The sequence below is a fragment of the Melospiza melodia genome, chromosome 31, assembly GCF_035770615.1.
Source record: "Melospiza melodia melodia isolate bMelMel2 chromosome 31, bMelMel2.pri, whole genome shotgun sequence".
Classification (NCBI taxonomy): Eukaryota; Metazoa; Chordata; class Aves; order Passeriformes; family Passerellidae; genus Melospiza; species Melospiza melodia.
The window spans coordinates 796,209-820,983 of NC_086224.1; the positions used below are offsets into that span (position 1 = coordinate 796,209).

The following is a 24,775-nucleotide window of genomic DNA, read 5'->3' on the forward strand; positions in this document are numbered from 1 at the left end:
CTTACTTATACAAAGCAAGCCTTACTTCTTAATTTAAAAGAAAGGGAAATGAGCAGTAGACTGTGGAACTGCTAACACCTTCCAACCATGAAGGAGGCTTTTCCCTTCCCAATACCCATGTCATACACATTTCCTCATTCTGCTGCGGCAGAACATTCACTGCATTGCTTTTGGCTCTTATCCCACTCTCTCCCAATCAAACTCCTCACAGGCTCAAGTGACAATAACTTAAATTAAAAGCAGCTGATAGGAAGGGGGAAAAAACCCTCAGTTGTCCTCAGCTGCCCTTGAGAGCCACCTGGAGCCAGAAATGGAAGTGAAAAATCCCTGCATGTCCTTATTCCTTTTGCCAGTCCTGTTTTAATCCCTCTTCAATCTGAGAGCAGAAACTGCTCATTTGAGTCGAGCAGCAAACCACAGACACACAGTGTCACCTAGTGGGGCACCAGAGGCAGCCCAGGCTGCCTTCCAGCGGGAGCACTGGGAGTTTACCCATCTTTTCCCTCCAGATTTATAGATGGAGAGCAGCCCTGGAGAGAAGAAGTTTGAGGTGCTGGAGACGCCCCAGGAACCCCCAAGCAGGGGAAGGGAGAGGCTGCTCCTCTGCCCTGCTCAGGTGAGACCCCACCTGCAGAGCTGCCCCCAGCCCTGGGGCCCAGCACAGGGAGGAAAAGAGATGATTTGGGGTGACCTCATTGTGGCCTTCCAGTCCCTGAAGGAGTTGCGGGAGAGAGACCTGGAGTGCCAGGACAAGGGGCAGTGGCTTTCAACTGCCGGAGGGCAGGGTTAGAGGGGATTTGGGGAAGGAATTCCTCCCTGTAAGGGTGGGAGGTCATTGGAATGGATTTCCCAGAGAATGCCTCATCCCTGGAAGTGCCCAAGGCCAGGTTGGTCAGGGCTTGGAGTAACCTGGGATAGAATGGGAGGCATCCCTGCCATGGTAGAGGAGGGAATATGATGATGACCCAAACCATTCCATGACAATTCCATGACCCTTTAAACGCTGCCTCTTCGTGAAACAAGATGAATCCAGCCTTCAGTTAAAATGGAAATGACCCAAACTTTATTGAAGGTTTTGTCATTAGCAGAACTGGTAAGAAAGCAGAATATTTTACACCTCAAGAATCATTAAGATCTAATTCTCTTGAGAATACAGTACAAATAAAAGCTAATAATAAAAAAAAGGGCCTCCTCCTCCTCCCCCCATTCAAGATTTTATTATTGTAAAATAAATGAAGTCAAGTTAAAAAATGTTCTGATCTTCAACACTGGCAATCTGAAAGTGTCACTGATTCCAGAGATTTTTGCAATGCAGCACAATTTCACAGCTGTAAGGAAAAGATTTATGGCAGCTTGATAAAAGTAGGATTTCAGAGTTGTCAAAAGGCCTTAAAAATCTTATCTGTAGTTTAAAATGATGATGAAGAACTCCAAGTAAAAAAAGAAATCATAACAAAACAAACAAAAAACTCCAAATGTGTGTGAAATGCGGAAGTAATGCCCTGCAGGCTGCTCCAAAGTGTTCACTTGTCTTTTGCAGAGACCTGGCAGCCAGCACAGCACTGAAATACACATGGTCCAGCAACGGGCACCATTCCAGTTGTGCAGGGACTCCTCGACTGATCACAGGCAGGTTTGAGACAGAAATTCACATTGCACTCCATTTAGGATGCTTTAATTGTTGGACACTACACACAGAGATGCTTTTATAATTTAAAAAAAAAGCCCGGTTGTGCCCTTTCCATGTATTAAAGTGCATTAAGTGACCATTTTAAAGCAGGCCAGAAAGTCCCTTTGAAGTTGGTCCCTAAGCACTGCAGTAGCATTTGGAGTGGTACGGGTGGTGTGTCCCACACCAGCACGGCAAGTACAGTGGAATTCCAGAAATTGTTAGTGAAATACCTATTGAAGCTCAAAGGGATAAGACAGAGAACAGCTCTGTTCTCATGCTGGGGACAGACACTACCTGCTGAAGCTGTCCCACAGCCAGACACTTGTTCCATGCACCTAAAGAATTTGCAGGCTTCCAGAGTTTTCTAGCTGAGATAATTTGTATGTAGATTCCCTTAATGCTGATGTGCAGTGCAGCATCACTTCATCCAGGAGAGCTGTTTGTTAAAGCTAAAAATATCCATTTCAAAAGGCCCAGCACCTTGCAGCAAGTTTTCTAGTAAAAGGCCAATTTATTCATCATCATCATCATCTTCATAGTAGCGATTCCTTTTGATCTGTTCTTCCACAGACAGATCTTCCACGTCTTCACCCTCCCAAAAACCAACGTCTTGGGATTTGCGATTCTGGTTTGGAGATGATTCCTTAGCGGTCACAGCATTGGCTAAGCTGGAATGTTTAGGAGAATTTGGTTCAAGGAGTTCTTCCTTTGGAATTTCTGGCTCCTCTGTAGCGTGTTCTTCCTCATCTGTGTCTGCATTCATCTGCCCATTCTCTACAATGTTCTGCTCTGCTGTTTTGATACCCGACAATTCCCGTTCTTCCTCCGCATTTTTCTCCCCGGAGTTCTGGATGTTCCTAGGCTCAACCTTCTTTTCCCTTTGCTTTTTCTCTATGACAAGCTCTCTCTCCAGTTCCTCACTCCTTTTCAATGTGCCTCTCTCTTCCTTGGAAGGAGATGGTGAATTCTCTGTTTTATGGCCTTTAACAGATATTGTTCTAAATGAGGCTGCAACTGTAAAGGGGCGACTTCGCTCCTTCAGAGAGGAAGATCTTCTTAACTTTTTGAGATCCAGATCCACATCCTCCTGCACATCAGGCTTGGAAATCTCTTCTTCTGGAGGCCACTTGGGTTTGAGTACTTTGATGCCCTCATCTAAGGCACTTCCTTGGGTACTTTGGTCAGATGGAGGTGGCCAGGCAATCCTGAGCTTTTTTGTTTCTGCTGGTCTTTCTTCCCTTTCAGGCACAGCTGAAGCTTTTGCTTCCATACTTGCAGCCAGAACTCCCACTTTTGCAATCGGGGCATCCTCTACTCCTGGGCTTTGTGGAGTGTCTGGTGAATTCACACCATGGACGGTTTTCTCCGGGGATTCTTCACATTCAGTTTTACCTGCCCACAATTCCTTGTGCTGCTTGTGTCCAAAGCCCTCATCATAATTGCCTTTGGACTTGAAGAGCTGATTGAAGTGAGGCTTGCAGTAGATGTTCCCACGCAGAGAGGCGTACGTCCCGAGGCTGTTCAGGAAACACAGATCAAACATCAGAGCTAAGGGCCCCAACACCAGTTGTGTTACAGAAGAGATTCCATTTCAGTCTCCCACATGTTCATAAAACAAGCTTACAGCCCTCAGGGTTTGCATGACTCTTTCTAGGAATTCTTTACAAAGCTGGACATTCTATTTTGCCCCACATAAAATTACATTAACAGTTCAAAAATGGCATCAAGTGCACCAAGCACTGGCACAAGTAGGCCTATGCTACCTCTCCTACACAAATCACTGGATTATGGTGACTTCCAGCTCAGCTAGGCCTGAGCAGCACCTTCCTCAGCTGTGACAGGAAAATTCACTTCCCAGAGGGCAGCCAAAGGAGCTGTGCACACACCTGAGTTTGCTGTTGCAGTAGGAACAGCGGAAGCAGCTGATGTGAAACACCTGCTGGTTGGCAAAGAGCCTTTCCATGGGGTACACAGTCTTCTGACACCCAACACAGGTTTCCTTCATTGGCAACTGGAATTTCTAGAGGGAAAAGAGAAAGTTTGTTAACTGGAAAACACATCAACCGCTGGGGACTTGGCGTGGGCTCATGCACGGCTTCCTGAACTCTCAACAACTGCAGAGCTCACTTTCTCTAATTATGGTGCAGCAGAGTCTGGGGCACAATGAGGAGATCATCCAACAGGCTCATGGGATTGCTGTGGCTTGACAGGGAACCAAGATTTCACCCCAGTGAATCCCACAGCTGAAGCATCACATGCTCAGCAATGGCTGGGAAAGAACAATGAGAGCACTACAACTGAGCCTGTTCCCCAAAGCTGTCTCATCCTTTGCTGCAAGCTGTTTTTATTGATAGGAGAATGATGAAGCATTCCAGTTGATTACAATCAGTGTGAGACTTACCAAAATAATAAAAATAGTGCAAAAAAAAAATCTTGAAATTGTTTGGGTTGGAAAGGACCTTGAAGATCCTCTATGCCATGGACAGGGACACTGTCCACCAGAAGAGTTGAAGTAGCCTCACAAGGTACAGGATGGGAGAGGAAAGGAGGGAAACAGGCTGCCCAATGGTTTGAAATGTTCCATTTTTGTTAAATCTTTTCTCTCAAAGAGGAGGAAATAGTCCCAGCACCAATACAACAGCAGGAAACACTCCTGGTTTCACTTGTAAACAATTCCAGCTCTATCCCAAAGAAAACCCACTCAGGTTTCAGGACTCATAGCCCCCCAAACTTGCTCAAGATTCAAAGTGAGCAGAGCTTTGAGGTTAAACAGCTACAATTCTTATGTGCTTACTGAATTTCCTGAGGGTTTAGTGCAAGGATAAACCTGAGCACTGAGGAGTCAAGTGTCACTGCTGTGTGCAATGATCACACATTTGTTTTCAGACAGCATCAAGGAAGAAAGAACATTGCCCACGAGGAAAGGTCAGTGGGTGCCATTTACTTCTTGAAATCTATTAACACTGGCCAATGGGGAGGGCACTTTACAGGAGAAATTAAATAACACAACATTGACATTTTGAGACTGCATGTTGATTAAAAGTGATTTAGCAGCCCAGCCTCCACTCCAGGGTGTGCTCAGACATACTTATAAATGTGGATTTTCCTTGGCAAAGAATTACCTGCTACAAACTTACAAAAAGATTTACGGAAAATCTGATGGCTTAAGAAAAAGCAGGAAGGTCACAGGAAGACATAATCACAGAAATTTATTTATAACACTCTAGAAACAATGGTTAGGAATGAAAGTTCCAGCATGTAAGGACAGATTGCTGAAGATGGAGCCAGCTCAAGTCACTTTGTCACAACCATAAAGTTTGCTGCCAATTTAATTCCATTTTAATATGTATTTCAGGGTTTCCAGGCATTGCTTGAAGTTACAGTAGATTAAAGTTCTGATAATAACAGCTTCACTAACAGAATTTAGAATTCCTTTTGAAAATGAATCCAGTTTCTAGGTGCTGTCAAAACTCTGCATCTTGAGTCACTAAACAAAATCTCAAAAAAAAAAAAATTTACTGATGCAAACAAAAATGTAATCCCCTGTGCTTGCCACATGGAGCAAGGCAGTAAAAATGTGCTTGCCCATCAAAACATTTCCTCCCTAAAGCTCAGTTTTGCATGGTGACACGACAGTGCTGGCACATGCTTCTGCAATCACATCCCCACCCAAGGAGAGGGACTTACTTGCATACAGTGAGCCCTATGTCTGGAGAGGCATTTTGGGCTGTGAAGAGACAAAAATTCCTTTCCAGGATACTACAAATAGAAGCTACAGGAGGAAGATGAGGCCCAAGAAGTATAAAAAGGACTTGAGAGAAAGCTGAGAGTTGAGCTCACATTAGGAGGGAAGCAGAAGGCAGGAGGAGAGGTTAGGAACCAAGAACAGGAGACAGAAGCTGGAAGAGACAAATAGGAACCTTGCATGAATAAACAGAAGCTTCTATCTCACACAGTGCAGCATCTAAAGCAGTAACTGGGCAAAAGGCTAAAATGGTTTTGATAATATCAAGAGAAAGAGAGCACCAGGACATGCAGCTTTTGTGTCACAGACCAGGATCACACAACTCCCAGTGGCAACTCAGATTTCCCATCCTGGCATTCCTCCCTTGCACACTGGGAAGCCAGATCTCCCCAGTCTCTGAGCCCAGGGCTGTTCCTCCCAAAGATGGGGGAAACAACAAAAGCCCAGTTGTTTCCTTAGGAGGGAGCCAGGAAGTGTGTGGCAGCCTGGGGACTCAGCATCCCAACCCCAGCCAACACATGTGATGGGCAAATACAGCCTGAGCAAAATGTTCAGTGCTGCCATTTGTTATCTAATCAGATTAGCAAATACATCCCTGAACCAAAGTTCTCCATCTGCTTTATCGCTCCCTAAGGAAACTGTGACATCAAAGACTCATTGCTCAGAAAGCCAAACTTGATTTTTATATTCGGGCACCACACTGCCCTCATGTGGGCTCAAGATATCGCGATATTACGCTCAGGCGAACCCCCTCCCCTTTCACCGTTACCCCCGTTATTAATTCCCCTGTTCAGCCGTTAATAAACGCCATTTCACCGCCCCCCACACTGGGGTCTGGTGTGCTTGGTCCGTGTGGCAGGGGGGCTGCCACCGAGCCGTCCTCACCCGGGACGCCACCACCCTATCGGCAGCAGCACCCTCACTATAAAGTTACTACCAGTTGTAGTTACCTTGGGAACAGCTGGAAGAGGAGCAAAGCCAAGTCCCAGCTTGCTAAAGGCTCTGAAGATCAGTACCAGGAGCACAGACAAGCCCTGAGACCATCCCCTGCCCGAGCCCCTCTGCCACACTGAGCTGTCACAGAGAGAAGAAACTCCCACCCAGTCTCTGCAAAAAACCTGAAGCTTTGAAGGGCTTTTCCACCCTGAATTAAAGTGCCCTCACAATCACACTCTGGTGAGGAAGAAGCAGGTATTGATCCAGTTACTGCCAGACCTTTATGCTTAAGCACATTCAGGTTTCTCAGTATGAAACAGGGCCATCAGTTGGTTTTAACCTTCACCAAGTTTGATGCTGAAGAGCTGCGTTACCTTGACGGCTTTTGGAGGAGAGGCCTCTGTCTGGCCAGCTGCTTTAGCACCAAGGTTCTGCTGCTTTGAGCTGACAGCTTTCTGAGCTTCTGCCTCGCTCTCCGACTGTCCAGCTGAAGGAGAAAAGGCAATTACAATGGCTTTAAACTCTGGGCAGCTTATGCTCACCAGCCTCATCAGAGTCTCAGTTCCAGTTAAATGATGAACACTTGAAAGTGTTCAATCAAACACTTTTTGATTGAGTTATAAAGGAGTTATAAATGTCTTAAAATTACAGCTGCAAGTGAACTTCTGAACATTAAAGAAATTCTTATGAAGTCTGTGGCACAGGGCAGATTTTAAATACAAAACAGTTTTTATTAATTAATCACTTGATAGGGCTCACCATGGCCATCCTCCAGCAGACCAGAGTGCAAAGACGAGCTGTTCTCACCTACAGAAACCTGCAAGAGAAAATGAGAATATGAGAACCTCTGACCTTCAGAGATGTGAACAGTCACAGCCCCAGGAAGGCACCAGGCAGTTTGAGACAGGGAGAGACTGAGGAGCTCAGGAAAGGAGTTGTTTTTGAGGCACAAAAGGGTTCAGCTGAGTGTCAAGAGAGTCCTTGCTACAATGCAGACACCCTCACAGGCTTCACACATACAAACATCAGATTTCTGTTTCCTGGTACACCTTAATTAATGCTCAGAAATCTTGGTTGATTTGCTGAGGTTCCTCCCAGGTTTTCTCACTCACAAATCCCTTGACCCCAAGCAGCACATTTACTGGAAATCTCATGGTTCCCTCCAACATTTGACCAATCTCTGACATTCAGCAGAGACTGTGCTCTCGGGGAAAAAAAATTAAAAAGAACACCTGAATTAAAAAAAAAGCTTTTGTTGAACCATAAGCCTGTTCCAAGGCCAGATCTTCCTTGTTTATCCTCCTTCAGAAACAAATTACTAATTTTAAAAATAATTTAAAAACTAGAGGAATTGGATCTAAAGCAGTTTCAAATACTACACAGAATCATAGCATTGTTTAGTATGGAAAAGGCCTTTAAAACCATCAAATGCAACAGATAAAGCTCTTGATGTATAACTCTTTATTAAACTTGGCACTATTTCTATTAAATCAAATAGTTTTAAGTAGCTACACTGAGGAACTAAAGTACTGTAACAAGATTAACTGCAAATCATCACTAATTCACCTTAATGATTGAAAAGTCCATTGCAAGCAACTGAAATTTGTAAATTAAGGAGGTAATGAGGAGTTACATGTACGAACATCCTCTGCTGAAAGCAGAACTGTGCCCCAGTGTCCTGGGCAGAGCATGAACGTGTTCTGAGGCTGCTGAAGTCACACACGTCTGGCTACTGAATGTGCCACGGGTGCAGTGTGAAAAATGACAGAGTGAAGTGGCTTTTGTTTCCTTTTTGCCACAGGATTCCCATTCCTGACACTAACGACAAGCAGCTTTAATTAGGCTCATTTCCAAGTTCACCACGTCCCTTCCAAAGGACAATCCTGGCTCCCAAACAATGCTCTATTCAGGTTCTCATTGCACCTGGACACCTCAACAAGTAACTCTGCAATTACAGCTGAATACAAGAAATTTTATTCAAATCTTCCATTCACAACTGGGAGATATTGTGATCTAACAGGTGCTCTTTTAATGAACTCACCTTGGAGCAGGAAGCAGCCTCGAGCAGTCAGACACGAAGCTGCTCAGCTGTCTCTGAGGAACAGCTGAAAGCAAAGATTTGGCCCCTTGCCCAAGGAAGGCTGAAAAGCTCTAAAAGCCCTCCTGGCATTAAGCTGCCACGTGTTCAGCCTGGATGGAATACACAGTACCCCAATTATTATTCAGCTACTTTTATCCCGTCTGCTGTCCCCAGTTCAGGGAACAAATGCTCCAGTCCAGTTGACAGAGTCTCAATTTATAGCTGGAGCTCAAAACCAGCAATGAGCCCAAACTGCCATTCTCAGTTACCCTAAAATTTAGCTTCTAAATGCAGAAGAAACAGTGACAACTCCTTTGACTTGGGACATACAAAGCTGCTCATGAGGTTTTTTTAAATTGGTGGGGATTTTCTCATTTATAAAAAACCCACCATAAAAGAAACCTACCAAGAGAGAAAAACTCTCCCAGAAAACTTATCTCTAGACATTCTCTTCCACAGACACTTAGAGACAGCCTAAAAAGAACAACTTAAACAGGAATTTTGCAGCATGTAACTAATCTGCATCAGCTGCTCACATTCAATTCCCAGATGGCATGTGGAACATGGAACCAGTGCGTCAGATGTGCTTCCACAGCCAGTTCCACTTAAACTGAAGCCCTTGATCTCCACCAGCACAGACATCTTACCTTCTCCCCATCCTGACAGGAACTGCAGTCCTCAATTGGTGCCATATTCTCCTTCTGCCCAGATTTGTAATTCTTGAGTTCACTCTCACTGGCTTGAATCTCACTCTATAGGACAAAGCACTGGAAAGGTGACAGGTTCTTTTCCCCTAAGAAAATACTTGCTTTCTATTTTTCTTGGAATGTTTTAAAAGCTGTTTTTCTAGTATGTGGAGTGATAATTGAAGGAAGGGCCATAAGAATGTACAGACACTTGTTAAGTGACATATTCTAGTGAGGGAGCAGGATTAGGCTGTAGGATTTGACTGTGCTCTAAGGAGGCAATGCCAGTGTTTTCCTGAGCAACCCTTTTCTTCCAAATTCCTGTTTAAAATCAACTCCTAAGTATTCCCTGCTCAATGCACATCTTCCTTTTCAAGAAAGGGAAACTTTTCACTTGGAATGACAAGTATTTCCAGACAAGCACTGCCTAAAGTACAGTGTAATTGCTAAATACAGTATGACATAAAAGCAAATCCCACATTTACTTCAACTCTAGTCAAAACCCTGACTCTGTTTTCCTGACATCTTTGTTCTTGATAGACTGACTAAAGACTTTCACAGAAGGATCTTTCAGACTTTAAAACCAATAAAATCCAGTGAAACCTCGTGTTTCTTTCATTGCCCCAGGACACAAGATCATTGGAAGCCTCGTGCTTTTCACAAGGCTTCTTCTCTGTGACATGAAAGAGGAAGAGCCACATGCCAGCACCAGCATCTTCCTGCACTGGGAAACAAATCCCCACAAAGCCAACCACATCCAAGAGATCTGTACCAAATGTTGGAATTTTAATGCTTAGATCTCTGTATCTGCTGTCCAGCACCTTTCCCTCCCCTTCCAACACACAGAACTCATTGTTCCTCATCCCCACTCAAACCAAGTGTCCTTCAGGTTTAATCCAGGCCTTGTTAATGCCCTAAAACAGCTGTTCCCAGGAGATTCTGGCTTTCTGGCTAGCCCAGGTATGAGAAGGGCAGCACAAATACACTTCCATAGCACAAATACACTTCTCTGGTTGCTTTGCCAGCAGGGAAGGAAAAGATCCCAAGGTTAGGGCTGCTGTTGGCACAGTGGCACTGCAAACTCAGGAATCCATCTCACTGCCCTTGTCCACATGCCAGGTCAAATTGGGAAGAGATTGTGCCCAAAGGGGGCATCCTGAGAGCATCAGGCTGGACTGACTCTAAACCAAGAGCATTGGGGGGCTGCAAACAGGAGCCTCTGGAGAAATGGCAAATCTCTTGCCATCAGGACAGAATTTAGTTACTCAGCCACCACTCTAAGCCCCAAACTGGAAAAGGCATCAGGAAATGAGCCCAGGCAAGGCACAGGAGGCAGAAATGGGCAATTAGGTTAATCAGATTTGTTGCAGTGGCTGCAAGGACTTTCCATTCATGCAGGGAAGGTTTTACTGACCCTTCTCCCACAGCTGGGGAATCTGACCCATGTGCAGATGAAATTCAGGAATCATTTGGGCTCAGAAGAAGCCTGGTTCTCCACAGAGACTCCTGGAAAGCAGGCTCTCCTCTGAGGGAGACCCAGTGCTTCAGGCTCTCATTTCCAGGGCAAATTTCCCAATTTTAAAAGGCCTTTTTTCTTCAAATCTATTGCTCTGGTTGATAAAGGTAATACTTGAGCAATGTAAACTCTCATCATTCAGCAAAACTATCAGAAACTTCCAGCAAATGTACCTAAGCAGTTTTTAACAAAAGCTGAGATTCCTGAAACCTCCTCAGCTGTAACACTTCATTAATTGTTCATCTCCTAGTCAAATATTTGCAAAACAGGCAGAGGTTCATTCACTGCAAGAGTCTAATTAGATTCAGAGAGTGGTGAGAAATCCTGAAGGGAGGTAAAAGGTGAGGAAAACTGACTGGAGGTCCCAAAGCTGCAGGCCAAGAGATCCAAGTTCTGAGCACTGTGTGACACAAAGTCACTTTATCACACTGTGCCTCAGTTTCCCACAGCTTAGAGCTGTTGGATCACAAAGAATTGTTTAAACAAAACCAATAGACATCTAGAGAGCTACAGACACTCAAAGTAAAAGAATGCCAACTATGCTTCAGAAGGACCTCAGTCAGGGTGCCAGCAATTAATTCCTTGGAAAATTTTCAGCATTATTCCAGGAAGATGCAAATATACTCATTTCTTCCTGTAGAGAAGAGGCAACTCTTCATCAGAAATTACTCCTATGGGCAGAGAGTTATTTTTCAAAGAGAATGACATTAACTTAAGCAGCCTGGTTTCCTTAAGAGCTTCTTTCCAGTCTCAGGCTGGCACCAAAATTCACTTCCACACAAACCAAGACTTACCATGGGAACGATGCCTGAGGAACTGCCCTGCTTGGACACAGCTGCCTGGTACTTGGCCAGCCTGTCCTTTATTGATGTCTCTGATAAACGGGGCATGTCCAGGTTCTTCCTGGTCTCTGCCTTGTCTGGGCTGAGTCCTGGACTGGTGTCTAGAAGATACCCTGGTAAAAAACACCAAAGATGAATAACAGATAACTCTCACTAAGATCCTTTTTGGGGAGAATAAACACATTGCCCTTCTCTCCAGGATCATGCCAGTGAGGACACAATGTGCATCACTCAGGAGTGAGACCCAAGGAACAGCTGCAGCTGTGCCAGCCATTGGTGGAAACCCCAAAAAATTGCAAATGGTTTCCTAGAAAAAGCTCTCCAAACAGATAAAAATACATAGTTTTGTTTAAATCAAAGCTCACAGTGTCTGGTCAGGAGGGATGAGGATTGAAGCAAAGAGGCAGAAGGAACATTGACTGTTCACTGCTTCTTAAATTACCTTGGCTAGTAAAACTAGTTCTAGGATTGAGACACAGGAAAGAATGGGCTGTATTCCTTCATTTGTTGGTTATTTCCTGTGCTTAAGAGTGGAATGGTTTAAAACTCCCAGCTAGGCTTCACTAATTAAATGGGATGCTGAGGGACTTCCTTCCATTTTGGAAAGGCAAAATTTATTCCATAGAACCCTTGAGATTGGAAAAGCCCTCCAAGACCAGCAAGTCCAACCTCTGCCTGTCCCCACCTTGTCCCCCAGACCAGAGCACTGAGCCCCACATCCAGCTGTTCCTTGGACACCTCCAGGGAAATTTCTCTTGCATAAAGTAGATTTATCCGTTAAACAAAACCCAAACCAACCCAGGGAAACCCCCCCAAGGTTTCCTGACCTGCTGTGCTGTGGCTCCTCTCTCCTTGGGCAGTGTCAGAGTCCTCCAGGCTGTTCTCCGAAATCCTCCTGCCCGCTGCCCTGCGCGGCTCCCGGGGGCCCTGCTGGGGACAGACCCTCCCATCAGCGCCTGCACACACAGGGATTGCTCTGGCTAATCCCTGCAGAGGCACAGGTGTCACTAGCAAATCTGCTTTGCTGGAATAAACAAGTCTAGCAGGTAACAGCTTATTTAACCAATATAAAGTTTGATCACAGAGTACCTGACCCTCTGTCACCTGGGAAACACTTTCTTGAAGAGGTCAGGCGGTGCCCTTTGGAAGTTCTCTTGGTTTAAAAGGACCACAAAGATCAGATTTTTAGGTCATTGCCACTCCATACACAAAACTTCAGTCTAGATTTCTGCATTTCATGCAATTCTGTTGAAGCCAAGAGTCACAGTCATTGTATGAAGATTTAAAATCAGAAAAAGAATGCAAGGAACAACTTATCCAAAATCATTTTCAGTCACAGAAAAAGGAAATAATAGTATTGTAATAAAAATTACCTAGAGTTACTTGTTTTGATTTGGATAGTTCATGCACTCAGTACCAAATAATTCCCTAATTACATCTGATAAGGCTGAAGCTTAAGCAGGAGTGTTAGAGATAAATATTCTCAGATCTCCAGGATAATCACTCTCTGCTGCAGAGCTGGACAGGGTGTCCTGGGAGCACCACACAGATGCTCTGGCTGCCTCAATCAGATTTTATTCTTATTTGTTGAGACCAACTCCCCAAATCTCAATCTCAACAAAAGAAAGCACAAAAAGAAATTTCTGCAGCTTTGATAAAAGTTGTTGAGCACAGTTAAACTGGACTCCATCAAGGTAGGATGTATTCACAGCTGAAAGTCAGCCTATAAAGTCCTAGAACGTGCTGGACCTTTGTTTTCTCTCCAGGAAGAGTTAAATCACAGTTGGAAATTCAGATTGAGGCTAATGTAGACAAAAAGGCAGGTTTGGCAAGATGCTCCAACCACACATTCCCCCTCAGTTCCAAAGACTCTCTTATTTGCTGCTCACCAAACTGAAGGAAATTCCAAAGTTTTATTTTGCAGAACTGCAGTATAAGATAATCACTATGAAAAATCAGGCTGCTTTCCATACAAACAGTAACTTCACCAGGAAAGGAAAATGCAGCTGGAAAACCTCATTTTCCATTAGCACGGGAAATAGTTTCTATTTCTGTGGTTTAAGACTTTGGTAACTTTTCTTATGGAAAAGAGCTTTAGCTCTGACAAGTCTTATGCTGACCAATAGGCTCAGGTCTGGGAGTGCCTGCACACTTGTAAAGACTTGCAGCTCCCTCATTCCATGAAAACTATTCTTAGATGATTATTCAGTCAATGTCCCCTTTAGCATCACCCCGAGCCCACCAGTCTGGGGTTCTTGCAGCTCAGAAATTTGGGGTCCAAAGGGTCCACCAGGAAAAGCTCAATCAGCAGAAGGAGATAAAGTGCTCCAATCCACAAGTGCAGAGCCCTGCCAGCTCCTCCTCCTGCCCTTTGCCCCCTCACATCTGCAGGTGTTACAACTCCACCTGAAGAGCTTTTCTGTGGGGGAGCTGCAGAACAGAGTAAAAAATCCCAACAACCAGAATGCAAAAGCTTTACAGGTCAGGGATATTTCAGTAAGCCTACAAATATTCAGTAAATCTATAAATATCCTATAAACATGTGAAGGTTTTATATCAACAGTTTTATCTTGGGGGGAAAAAGAGTAAAAGGAAATGTTTAACAGAGAAGATAAGGGACTTTTCACATTACAAGTGATGGATGGAATCAGCAGGATCATGGCTCATGGAAGGTGACTCCTCTCTCATGGAGGAAGCCCCCTTAGGGATTTGTCACTCTGTGGCTGGGCCATAATTCCCAGGGCACAGCTTCTGCTGCTTTGGAAAGGAGACAAAATATTCCTGGTGTGTGGAAAGCCCCAAGTGCTCAGACTTGGGCAAGTGCAGAAGCTCTGCTGTGAGCACAGGTGAAGCTTTGCCTGGGGCACAGAGTTGGGCAAAAACCCAAATCCAAGTTCCACCTATTTCATTACAAACCCAAATCCAAGTTCCACCTATTTCATTACAAACCTAAATCAAAATTACACCTATTTCATTACAAACCCAAACCAAAGTTCTACCTATTTCATTACAAACCACCTGTGCCAGACATGACCCTGCCACGAGGTCACCTACACACCACAGCCAGATTTTGCCTTAAAGGAAAAACAAAACCAGCCCGGAGACAACTTTTTCAGAAATGTTGCACATCTGATCCTCCTCACCCCTGGGTGTGCTTACACTATCACTTACAGGAGAATCCTTTGAACATCAGGTCTTTTATCAGTTCCAGTCTTTGCTTAGTGCTGAACCAATCCAGGCTGCCGTGCCTGCCCCTAATGGGATTAGAGCAGTTTGTTTCCATGAAAATGCAATAAAAGATCTGCCTCCTATCTATTGCAAAGACAGAGCAAGATCTGAGTGAATAAATGAATAAATGATGAGATTTTACTTATAATCCTGAAAATGAGAGCAGGTTTGTTTAAAGGGGGAGATGGAATCAGGAAATCCAGGCTCTGACCCGGATCCCTGCCCCAGCCCTGCTCAGCAACCATCGAAGTTGATTTATCAGCACTCCAGCCGTGGTGCTGCTCAGTTCACACACAGGTTTTGCCAGCAAAGCTCTGACAGCAGCAACACATCGAGTCTTCAGTAAAGTCCAAGGAAAACTGCCACCTCTCAGCTGAATTTACAGTTGGACTCAATGACAGAAAGGAATTTTCCACCAAAACTGTTCCATGAAGCCTCGCTCAGGAAAAAGCACAGGAAATAAATGGGAGAGGCAACTGCAGAGCTACAGTGCTGTCCTGGCTCCCACCTCACTGAGCCACACCTGGGTCCCACAGCACCCAGCTCCCTTCCCTGCACTGACCCAATCCTCCCATCACAGATCAATTCCCAGAACAGGAATGGAATTCCAAACACGCCCCCTCTCCCCCACATCTGAACTTCAGAACACTCCTTTTCCCTTCTACCATAACAGATTAACTTGGAATAGGGATTTTGAACTGAACCTGAGCAGTTTTGAGCCTCCTGGATGGTGTTTACTGGCTCTAGTTGGTTTTCAGCAGTGTTTGAATTGCTAAACTTGACAAACTATCAGTTTCAGATTCACTCAGCTCCAAAACAAGTTATTCCCCAGGCTGAGATAAAGTTACTCGAAGCCCATCTGCAGAATTCCTGGGGAATTCTGAGTGATTAATCCTGCAGCAAGACTTCAGGGAAGGTCTGTCGTGGGCAGCTCTCACACCATGACAAAGACTCCAAAAATGCAAGTTGTGAAATGACTTCACACAGACCCAAAATTCCCTTTAACACCGAGCTGCTCCTCTGAGCCCTGAATCGTTACATTTGAAACAACTTTTATCCAAAATGCGTTTGCTTCAGTCAATACTTCAAGAAAACCAGTCTCAGTAAAACAAAGCCAGGAGGAGAGGAAACTATGAGAAAACTGGAAAATCCACCAGCATCGAGGCCTCGGGACTCTGTTGCAAGTCCCCAGCATATGCAACTCATTTTGGAGTTAAGCAATTCCCCCCGGGACACGCCGGCTGCAGTCCACATGCGGGATCAGATTTCATGAGCAGTTGGAAGAAAAATGCGAGCCCTGAGCATTTGCAAGTCAAAACTAGTGAGGGCAGGAGCTGCTCTGGCCATCTCGGCTTCGTTTTCCCTCAGTGAGATTTTTTTTTCCGATAAGAAACATTTTGTAAGACACAAAGATGAGGGAAGAGCGAGGGAAGGATGGGAGTATTTCACTGTATGTGTCTGTGTGTGCGTGTTTGGGCGACTCATACTGATACAGATATCACAAACTTTCACTTAGTGCTTTATCTCGACTGCAGCAGTCCTGATTGCTGAGCTCAAACTCCCTTACTTTTCATATATTAAAAAATACATAAATACCTACATATGCATTTTACACAATTCACACTGTAATCTTCACACGAGACACAAACAATCCCTACTTACTTTACAAAACTTAATAAATTCCATACTTCTTTTCCCCTCTTCCACTGAACCCTATCAAAGCAAATTCACTTTACTCCAACGAGCTGCCACAACTCCGAGCACCACGCACATACTTGCGTGGCTCGAGTAAGTTCCTAACAGCGCGATGTTCTGTTTTCCCTAAAACAATGAACACAATATTTGCAGAGTCAATAGCTGGAGCCACTCCCTCCCGGGATTTTCCTGATGCAGCGGAGGCAGCAGCTTTAATTTCTCCGGGATTGGGAGGCACAGATCCTTACCTTGGGCTGAGGGGCTTCACCCTTCTCGAACATCATCTTCAGCTTGCTCAGGGGCACGTTGTACTTCTCGATCCTCCCCGGAGACTCCGACCTCTCGCTGCCTTCGGGCTTTTCCATTTCGCGGGGCTCTCTCGCACAGTTCTCCATGGTGCCACCCTCCCGGGGCTCTGCGCTGTCACCGGGACACTGCGGCCGGCCCGGGGCAGCTCCGGCCCCCGGGGATGGAGAACGGGCGCGCCCGGTGCCGACCCTGCTAGCCCGCACCGCTTCCAGCACCGGATTCTCCCACTTCTTCTTCAGCACGCTCAGATTGCCCCTGGTCAAGTGAGCGGGCAGGTTTTCTGTGTTCTGCAGAAAGAGCAAGGAGTTAACTGCAGCTCTCTCCGAAGCACTTCCTTTCCATGCAGGAGGAAGCTCAGCAGCGATCCCCGCTGCCGGCCAGCTGTGAATAGTTCCAGCTGTGCCACATGGAGAAAGCATCCAGGATAGGGAAGGAAGGAGGGGGGAGAAGAGAAAAGTCAGGAGTAAGGCAGGAAGTGAGCAAACAGGAACGGCCTTATAAGGCAAAAGGGAGTCAAAGCCCACGAGTTAAATGCCACACAAAAGACCTGAATCCACATATGAAGGAAAAGAGACTCACATCCACACAAGGAGGGTCTCCAGCCCCAGAACAAGGAAACGGGAGCACAAGAGCCATAGGAGAAGGCTGGTGTGCCAAATGCTGCGGTGTCTTCAGAAGACAATGCTACCAGGCCTTCCAAAAGCTACAAATTAGCTCTCAGAAACCACTATATCCTTGGAGTTACCTGTTTATCCAACATTTCAGTTCCCAGGTTTTACACCACACACCCAAAGCTCAAGCCAAGCACCCACAACGAGCATCCCTCTGCTCCAGTTTACAAATAACCAGTTTACAATAACTTGCTGGGATTTTTGCTCTATTTCACTCAACCCATTGAAAGCACCACTGGGGACACCCACACGAGTCACTGGCACTGCCTCACCCCCAGGGGAACACCCAGAGCAGCATCACCTCCCATCCAGCTGCTCCCAGCTGTTCCCTCTCCCCAGAGCCCAGCCCAGCCCGTGTTTGAGCCATCCCAACCCAATACCTGCCACCATTGCATGTTTCCTGTTTCTCCCTCACGGAGACCACTCCAAACTCATTGCAAGTGGAGCAGGGCTGCCAGGCTTACAGGAATTAACCAGCATTAGTGGCTATATTGGGATTTAAGTCTCTCACCCTATTACTCTTCTGGTCGCATTTTGAACGCTGCTTTGCAAATTGACTTGAATCCACTTACACTTCAAAAAAAAAAATCAGTGTGTTTGCTGACTGTGTTGAAAAGAAAGTATTAAAATTGTAAGGGAAGTGTTGTAATGGAACAGAAATATTGAGAATTGTGTGACAGGTTTCTGTGGGAACACCTCCACAATCTCAGCACACTTCCTAACACAAGTCCCTCCTGCTTGAGGTTTGCCTGTTCCCTGATCAGAGGAAGATTGACAGGCACAAGCATTGAAGAAAATTTAAGACTGAAAAGTAATTTTTAGAATGCTTATTTTATCCCACCTACATCCCAAACAGCAGCTCCCCAAGCATTAGAGAAATCAAGGCAGCAACATTGCTATAGATCCTGAAAATACTGCCAGTGCTTTAAAACACAAATTACCCTGAGGACCAGAACAAAGCCCTGCAACCTTTGTCATCCAAGGTTCCCTGACCTCTGAACACCTGAGTGCAATGGAGGTTGCAGGAAGGAATGTGGGGCTGTAACAGAGCCAAAAAGGTTGGTGCTGCCTCATCCAGGGGCATTTGCAGCCCTGGAAGTCCCTTCAGAGAAGGTCCTGCAGCTCTCAAAGACACAGATTTTAGGGAGGCTTGCAGGCTCCTTTTAAGCACTTTTAAATTTAGTTAAGAAAGGAAGAGGCACCACACAAGTGCCTCCAGCTAAGAGCAGGAGGTGGGTATTCCTGGCTTGTGGTTAACTCATTTTGCCTTCTGCTTAGGAGAGAATTGGTGATTCAACACAGCTTTGGGCAAGAAACTTCATTTCCTTTCCTTTCCTTTCCTCCACACTGGGAAAAAGCATGAAGCAAAAGCAAAGCCTGTGTGTAAGCCAGGTTTTCTGTAGGATACACAGCAGCAATTTTGATATTCCAAAAATCAGCTGTCACAGCAATACTAATGCAGGTGATCCATCCTGATTTCAGGCTGTGCTCATTCATAAGGAAACAAACACTTATACAGAACACTTACACTTCTCTTCTTCTCAGCAGTGGCTTCTTCAGCAGCTTTCTGATACCTTTGAGAGAGTGAAAAACAAACAAAACCCAAGCTTTAACCAGAATACTGAATGCTCCTGAAGACAGCTGAGATTTTTCTTCCCCCACTCCCTGCATGAACTGAAACGAGAGGCTGGACAAACAGCAGCAAATAACACAAAGCCAAGTGACAGACACATTTTCAGTCATCCAGTTTACAATAATAACACTCATTAATACTTTTCATTCCCTAAGCACTCTGATTCCCAAATAGAGACAGTTTACCTTGGAATAGCTGTATTGTTTCCGCCACCCAGCTGTCTGCTGTGCCCCCTTGCAGGAATAATTCAGCTCTTTATATAGCAGCTGCTGAACCAGAACAAATTCCAGCTTGGCACATGCCGAAAATCTCCCTAAGTGCCAGAGGATTTTACTCTGTGGGCTGGGAACTGCCCCCATTCAGCATTTGCCTCCCGGGCAGCTGAGCCATCACAGCCCTCTGCAGATAAGCCACCCTGGATCATGAATCAAAGTCCTTTAAGGAGCTGCAGGAAACTCCACAGTCCTCACTGCTTACTACGCTGCACAAGGTGATTGCACTTGGCCTTTGAAATATGAAAATTGGTGACAAATTTTGCCATTTTAAAGAAGAGTTCTGCCTTTCAGAGAGAAGGAACCCAGCGTCCAACAGGGTGTCTCTGTTTTCCTTATTTGTGGAATTCTGCTTTTGACACAGCAGTGAGTGTGTTGCAGGCTGTTGCTCCTCTTTAATCCGTGCAAACACACTAACCGACATCTCTGCACTATAAAGGGTCCAAATTTGAACACAAGGTGCTGAGAAAGTGATGCTGAAGGAAGAGGGATCAATACTGGAAGAAGAAACAAAGAGGAGCACAGATGAAAGTCAAGTAGCACCTGGAAAACAGACGATGACTGAGGAGTCCCAGCCCAGCACGGGGCACTTTTCTAATCTCTGCTGTTGCCTTTTGTGCCTCTGACCTGACAAAACTGATTATGTGGGATGGAGAAAAATGTTTTCACATACAAATATTTAATTAACAGCACTTAAATGTCACACACTCCTCCCTGTGGCCATCAGGGTGGCAAAGCCAGAGAGCAGGACTGTTTTTCCAAGGCACTGACCCTGCCTGTGTAGAGGGACACTACTTGATTAAGGAATAGCAGTTTGGATTACTTCCAGTAAGCCTTTTTCAAGGGATTATCAACATTTAGCAAGATGACCAGGTTCCATAATCAAGCTTCAGCGAGTGAATAAATTACCTTAACAAGGTGGTGACAGCAAACAGCTTCTCCCCGGGCCAGAGCTGCACAGAGGAACTCTGGAGCTGTGGGTATATAACTATCCATCTCCTAAAGATTCCGTAAAGTTTGCCCCACTTAATATCCAAATACTCCAAAACTTTGCTACACTATTAAAGCAAGAGCCTCAGACTCTCAGTTCCCCAAATCCCATTGAAAACCCCAGCTGAAGCCTATATAATTCCTTAAGGAAATACAGGCTTTTGCAGGGAATGCATTGGTTATTAGCACTCAGCTTTCTCAGGGTATACAATATTTATGGTTTGAGTTTAACCTTTTATCCATCTCTCAGAGAAAAGGGAAGCTTAATATTCCTGTTTTATCTAAGTCAGGAGAGGTTTAAGCTGGATGTCAGGAAAAATTCTTCCCCCAGAGAGGCTCTGAAAAGGCTCCTCAGGGAATGGTCACAGTCCCAAGGAGCATTTGGACAGCTCTCTCAGGCACAGGGTGGGATTGTTGGGGTGTCTGTGCAGGGCACAGCAACTGTGAGAGCAGCAGCCCCTGCTCCGGGTGGCAGCTGTCACCTCCACACAGCTGGTGCTGCCCAGCCCCACAGCACTTACTTGGAGAACCTCTCCGCCAGGGCCGAGGACTTGTTCTTGTTGACCAGGGAAAGCTCTTTGGCGGTGATTTTCAAAGAATGGGAGGCCCATTGCCTTCTGTTGAACGGGGAAGGCTCCATCTTATCTGCCCAAATCCCTGCTCAGGAGGAAGGAACAGTGTCAGCAATAGGAACTGTGAGCAGAAAAGGAATTCCACCGAGTGATTAGCTCCCAGCATCCCAGCGCCCCCAATCCTAAACCCCTCAGGATCTTGTTCACCAACTGACTTGAAAAAGGCAGCAGATAAGTGTTATAATTTCCTCTGCAGATGCCATTGAGATAAAGCCATGGGCACAAAGGGGAGCTGTGACCAGAGGATTCCAGAGTGACAGTCCTGTGTCACACACACACACAGGAGCTCCAGGAAGCCCCAAAGTGCCCTGGCTTGTTCCGGTTTCAAACCAAATGTGCTGGCATTTATGTAAGAGGGTTTGAGTTACGAAACTAAGAGGATGTAATTACTATACAAACATTTTTCATTCACTCTTGTGCTCACTCTCAGCGCAGCAGCGTTTCCTCTGTGAGCTCAAACAAGTCTCGTGTTCATGGAGGCAGCTGTGCCCCTCCTGTCACAGTAGTTAACATAATATCAGTTAAATAGTATTAATTACCTAAAAAACAGCTCCAACTATCCCATCCTCCTGGAAATGGGAAGAGATTTCATCCATGTTTTCACCACAGAAGCCAACAAGACTGTATCAGATTTATTTTTTACATAGTTTTCTTTCGTGAAGGAGGAAAGGAGGGGAGATTAATTTCAAGGGTTCTCTGATAAGACAAAAATAAAGCCTGTAGGGAACGCCTTTCCTTTTTTCCTCTTATATTTTATCCCTGCTCCCGTGTCACACAATGCCTGTGGCAAGGGCGTGAACTGACCCTGCAATGCCAACTCCAGGCAGGCTGAGCTCTTCCTTGCATTTTCCATTAATTCCTTTAAGGGATTTGCAGAGTCACAGAACTCTGGATCCAGTGTGAGTCCAGGTCTGCTGGACAAATGGTCACACTCAAACAGAAACACCTTCAGATAAGGTGGAGCCAATCAAAGGGAGGAAAGACAACGTTTCTGAAATCCTCGCAGGGACAGAATGCACCTGCTCAGAAATGACAGATGGGGGATCCTGCAGCACCTCAGTCCAGGGGAATTCAGGGGCTCAGGCAGAGTCTGGCAGCTCCCAGTGCTGGAATGGGAGCCCTGGGAACAGAAAAGCCTCTCCAGTGCTGTTCCCTGCCTGGAACAGGTGGCAGGTGAACACATCTCTGCACTGGGAGATGCAGTCAGGGAGAATGGGCTTTCTCTCACGTTCCAAAACTTCTCTGATGCCCTGGAGAGAACAGCACACCACGACAGGACAAGTTTTACCAGAACTATGATTTTGGTGGCATTTTCAAATGTGCAGGTTGAACTATCGCTGCAAACAAATGATGCTGGTTTTGTGGGGATGTTGAAACAACTGAAACCACTTATCAGTGTTGCCTTTCCAGGTGCAGCTACCTGCAGCCTCAGCCTCTGAAAGGCACACAGCCCCTTCCAACCAGCAAGAGAAACCCAAAGTGGAGTCACTTTCTGAAATTCCTGCATCACCAAGTCCCCTGTAAACCTCCATGCAGGCTGCACTGAGAGTGCTCTGCATTTGACAACAGCACAAATCACCACCCACAAAGACAAAGGGTCTCATTTCCACCTTCTCCCTTTCTAAAAGCCATATTGCATACACAAATAAACCCAGTATTTCTGTGATGCAGAATGCAGCCTCCACTCTCAATCCCCAGGAGCCTCAGAATACACAGAGAGAGATTACAGATAGAATTTACTGCTGGAAAATCCCACAGAAAGAATTCTGTCCATGTTAAAGACCAACGCTGAATGAGCCGTGTCATGCCACAGTTTGAACTTTGTTTTATGACTAATCTTGAGCCAAGGGGAGCTCACCTGAGGCCCGGCTGCAGTTTAAATGGCCTTTCACAGAGCAGAGTCAGCTGTGCCCAGGAAACAGGAGCGGGGCATTCATCAGAGCTCCCCTGGCACACGGAACAGGTGCTCATTGACACACGGAAGGAACAGCTCAGTAAAACACTGAGAAACAAAACTGAATGTAATTGTTTGGAAAATAACCCTGGTTTGGATGCCTGAGCATCCCACTGCATCGAAACCAGCCCCATTCAGGGCTGCATCTTCTCCTTATTCAGTTCTTCTGTTTCCCTGCCATTCTCCATCAAAGCCACAGGTACATTGAGTTAATCTGGCCTGTTCAGGAAAAATCTCTTTATAAAGTCAGTACCTGCTGCTGGGACATTCAGCTGGAAAGAGAAGCAGCCTATCTGGAATCTCAGTCACCAGAAATGACATGAAACAGAACTCTGACATGCCTTGAAACTCGTACTCCCACATTTTTATGCCATTCCACATTCTTAGCGCTTTCTCATTCATTTACAGTTTTGGCGTGTTCAAGTATCTCTGGGCTTTTTTTAGTGCCCTTTCTGAGTGGTTTACTCAGAGAAATTTCAGAAAACACATATTAAGATTTAAACAAGACAATGAATGTTCTGCCTGCTGCAATGGAAGCAGGTTCTGTGGAAGGTGGCACAGAGACCAGAGGAGATGGAGACAGGGATGCCAGATGTTAGGGAAGGGAAGGACTCTGATTGAGCCACAATCCAGCACAGCACATCAAACCTACCTCTAATAACTTCACCCACAAGTTTAACAGCAGAATATAAACCCCTCTACGTGGAAAGAGCCTGAAAGGAAAACCAACTACCGCTCGCCCAAGGCTGAAGTTGCCTATTCATTACAAGCAGCCACAGGAACGGGCCACCCACGGGCACCACGCTCAGCCCCGGGCACGGACCCACCGAGAGGCTGCGGGCAGCGGAGGGCGCGGGCCCCGAGCCCCCGGCCAGCCCCGCCGCTGACCGGGAACGGGGAGGGATGACCAGACTCACCCACAGCCCCCTGAGCCCCCGGCCAGCCCCGCCGCTGACCGGGAACGGGGAGGGATGACCGGAGGGATCACCAGACTCACCCACGGCCCCCGAGCCCCCGGCCAGCCCCGCCGCTGACCGGGAACGCATGACCGGAGGGATGGCCGGAGCGGGGCCCGAACTCACCCGCAGCCCCCCGAGCCCCGGGCGGGTCCGGCTCCGGGTGGCTCCGCTGTCGGAGGGAGGTCCCGGGCCTCCCAACCCGCGCTCTTATCCCGGCCGCACCGCGGGGAGAGGTCCCACCGCACCTGTCCCGCCCCAGCCGGCGGGTCCCGGCACACCTGGCCTGGCCCGGCCCGGCCGGCAGATCCTACCGCACCTGTGCGTCGTCCTCCCGCCCCGCCCCGCCCCGCGTACCTGTCCCGGCGGAACTCGGGAGATCCCAGCGCACCTGTCGCAGCCGAAACAACGGGTCCCAACGCACCTGTCCCGGCCGAACCGGCGACTGCACCTCCGCGCCCGCCGCAGCAACGGGCAGCGGCTCCGGCCACGCCCCGGCCACGCCCCCGGCCCCATTGGCCCTTGCCCCATTGCACGGCCACGCCCCCGGCCACGCCCAAGGCCCTCGGGACACGCCCCTGGCTTTGCTCTGTTCCCCTGGCCTGGTTCTGTCCCCCTGCTCCCCAAATCTGGCAAAGTGAGAGTGGAATGAGGGGTCTCGGAGCTGGAGTTCAACCCCACTGTGGCTCCCGAGGGCTCAGGAGGGGCTGTGCTGGGGGAAACTGTGCCTGTGCCAGGTGTTTGGCCCTCCTGCAGCCTTCATTTGTTTGGAAACAAGAAAAATTGGCTTCAGCAGCCAAATGAGACAGCCAGCATTCCTGAGATTTAGAACATCCCTGTGTTCCTTAGCAGGACACCAGTGCTGCCCCTGGACAGCCTTGCAGCTCTTTGAGGGATTTGTCTGAACAATTAATTGTGTTTCTTTGGGTGTTTTTAGCTCTTTCCTTTTAATTCTTCC

The 24,775-nt window shown here is 46.6% G+C and overlaps 1 protein-coding gene across 4 annotated transcripts; it reads right to left on the reverse strand.

Moving 5' to 3' along the window:
- Positions 1-1,040: 1,040 nt before the first annotated feature.
- Positions 1,041-24,294, reverse strand: LIMA1 (LIM domain and actin binding 1). 4 transcript variants are annotated; one of them, XM_063179149.1, is made up of 11 exons: positions 24,175-24,294; positions 20,797-20,932; positions 18,909-18,954; positions 16,649-16,996; positions 12,305-12,404; positions 11,430-11,590; positions 9,081-9,185; positions 7,113-7,170; positions 6,728-6,840; positions 3,559-3,692; positions 1,041-3,189 (listed from the first exon to the last, which is right to left on the reverse strand). In XM_063179149.1, exons 2-11 carry the CDS (start codon positions 20,913-20,915, stop codon positions 2,184-2,186), a joined length of 2,190 nt encoding a protein of 729 aa, XP_063035219.1. In that variant the 5' UTR covers positions 20,916-20,932; positions 24,175-24,294; the 3' UTR covers positions 1,041-2,183. The 4 variants fall into 4 exon arrangements, with proteins under 4 accessions (XP_063035219.1, XP_063035217.1, XP_063035218.1 ...); XM_063179147.1 differs by having other exon boundaries at positions 12,305-12,407; XM_063179148.1 differs by lacking the exon at positions 24,175-24,294 and adding an exon at positions 23,944-23,989 and having other exon boundaries at positions 12,305-12,407.
- Positions 24,295-24,775: the final 481 nt, after the last annotated feature.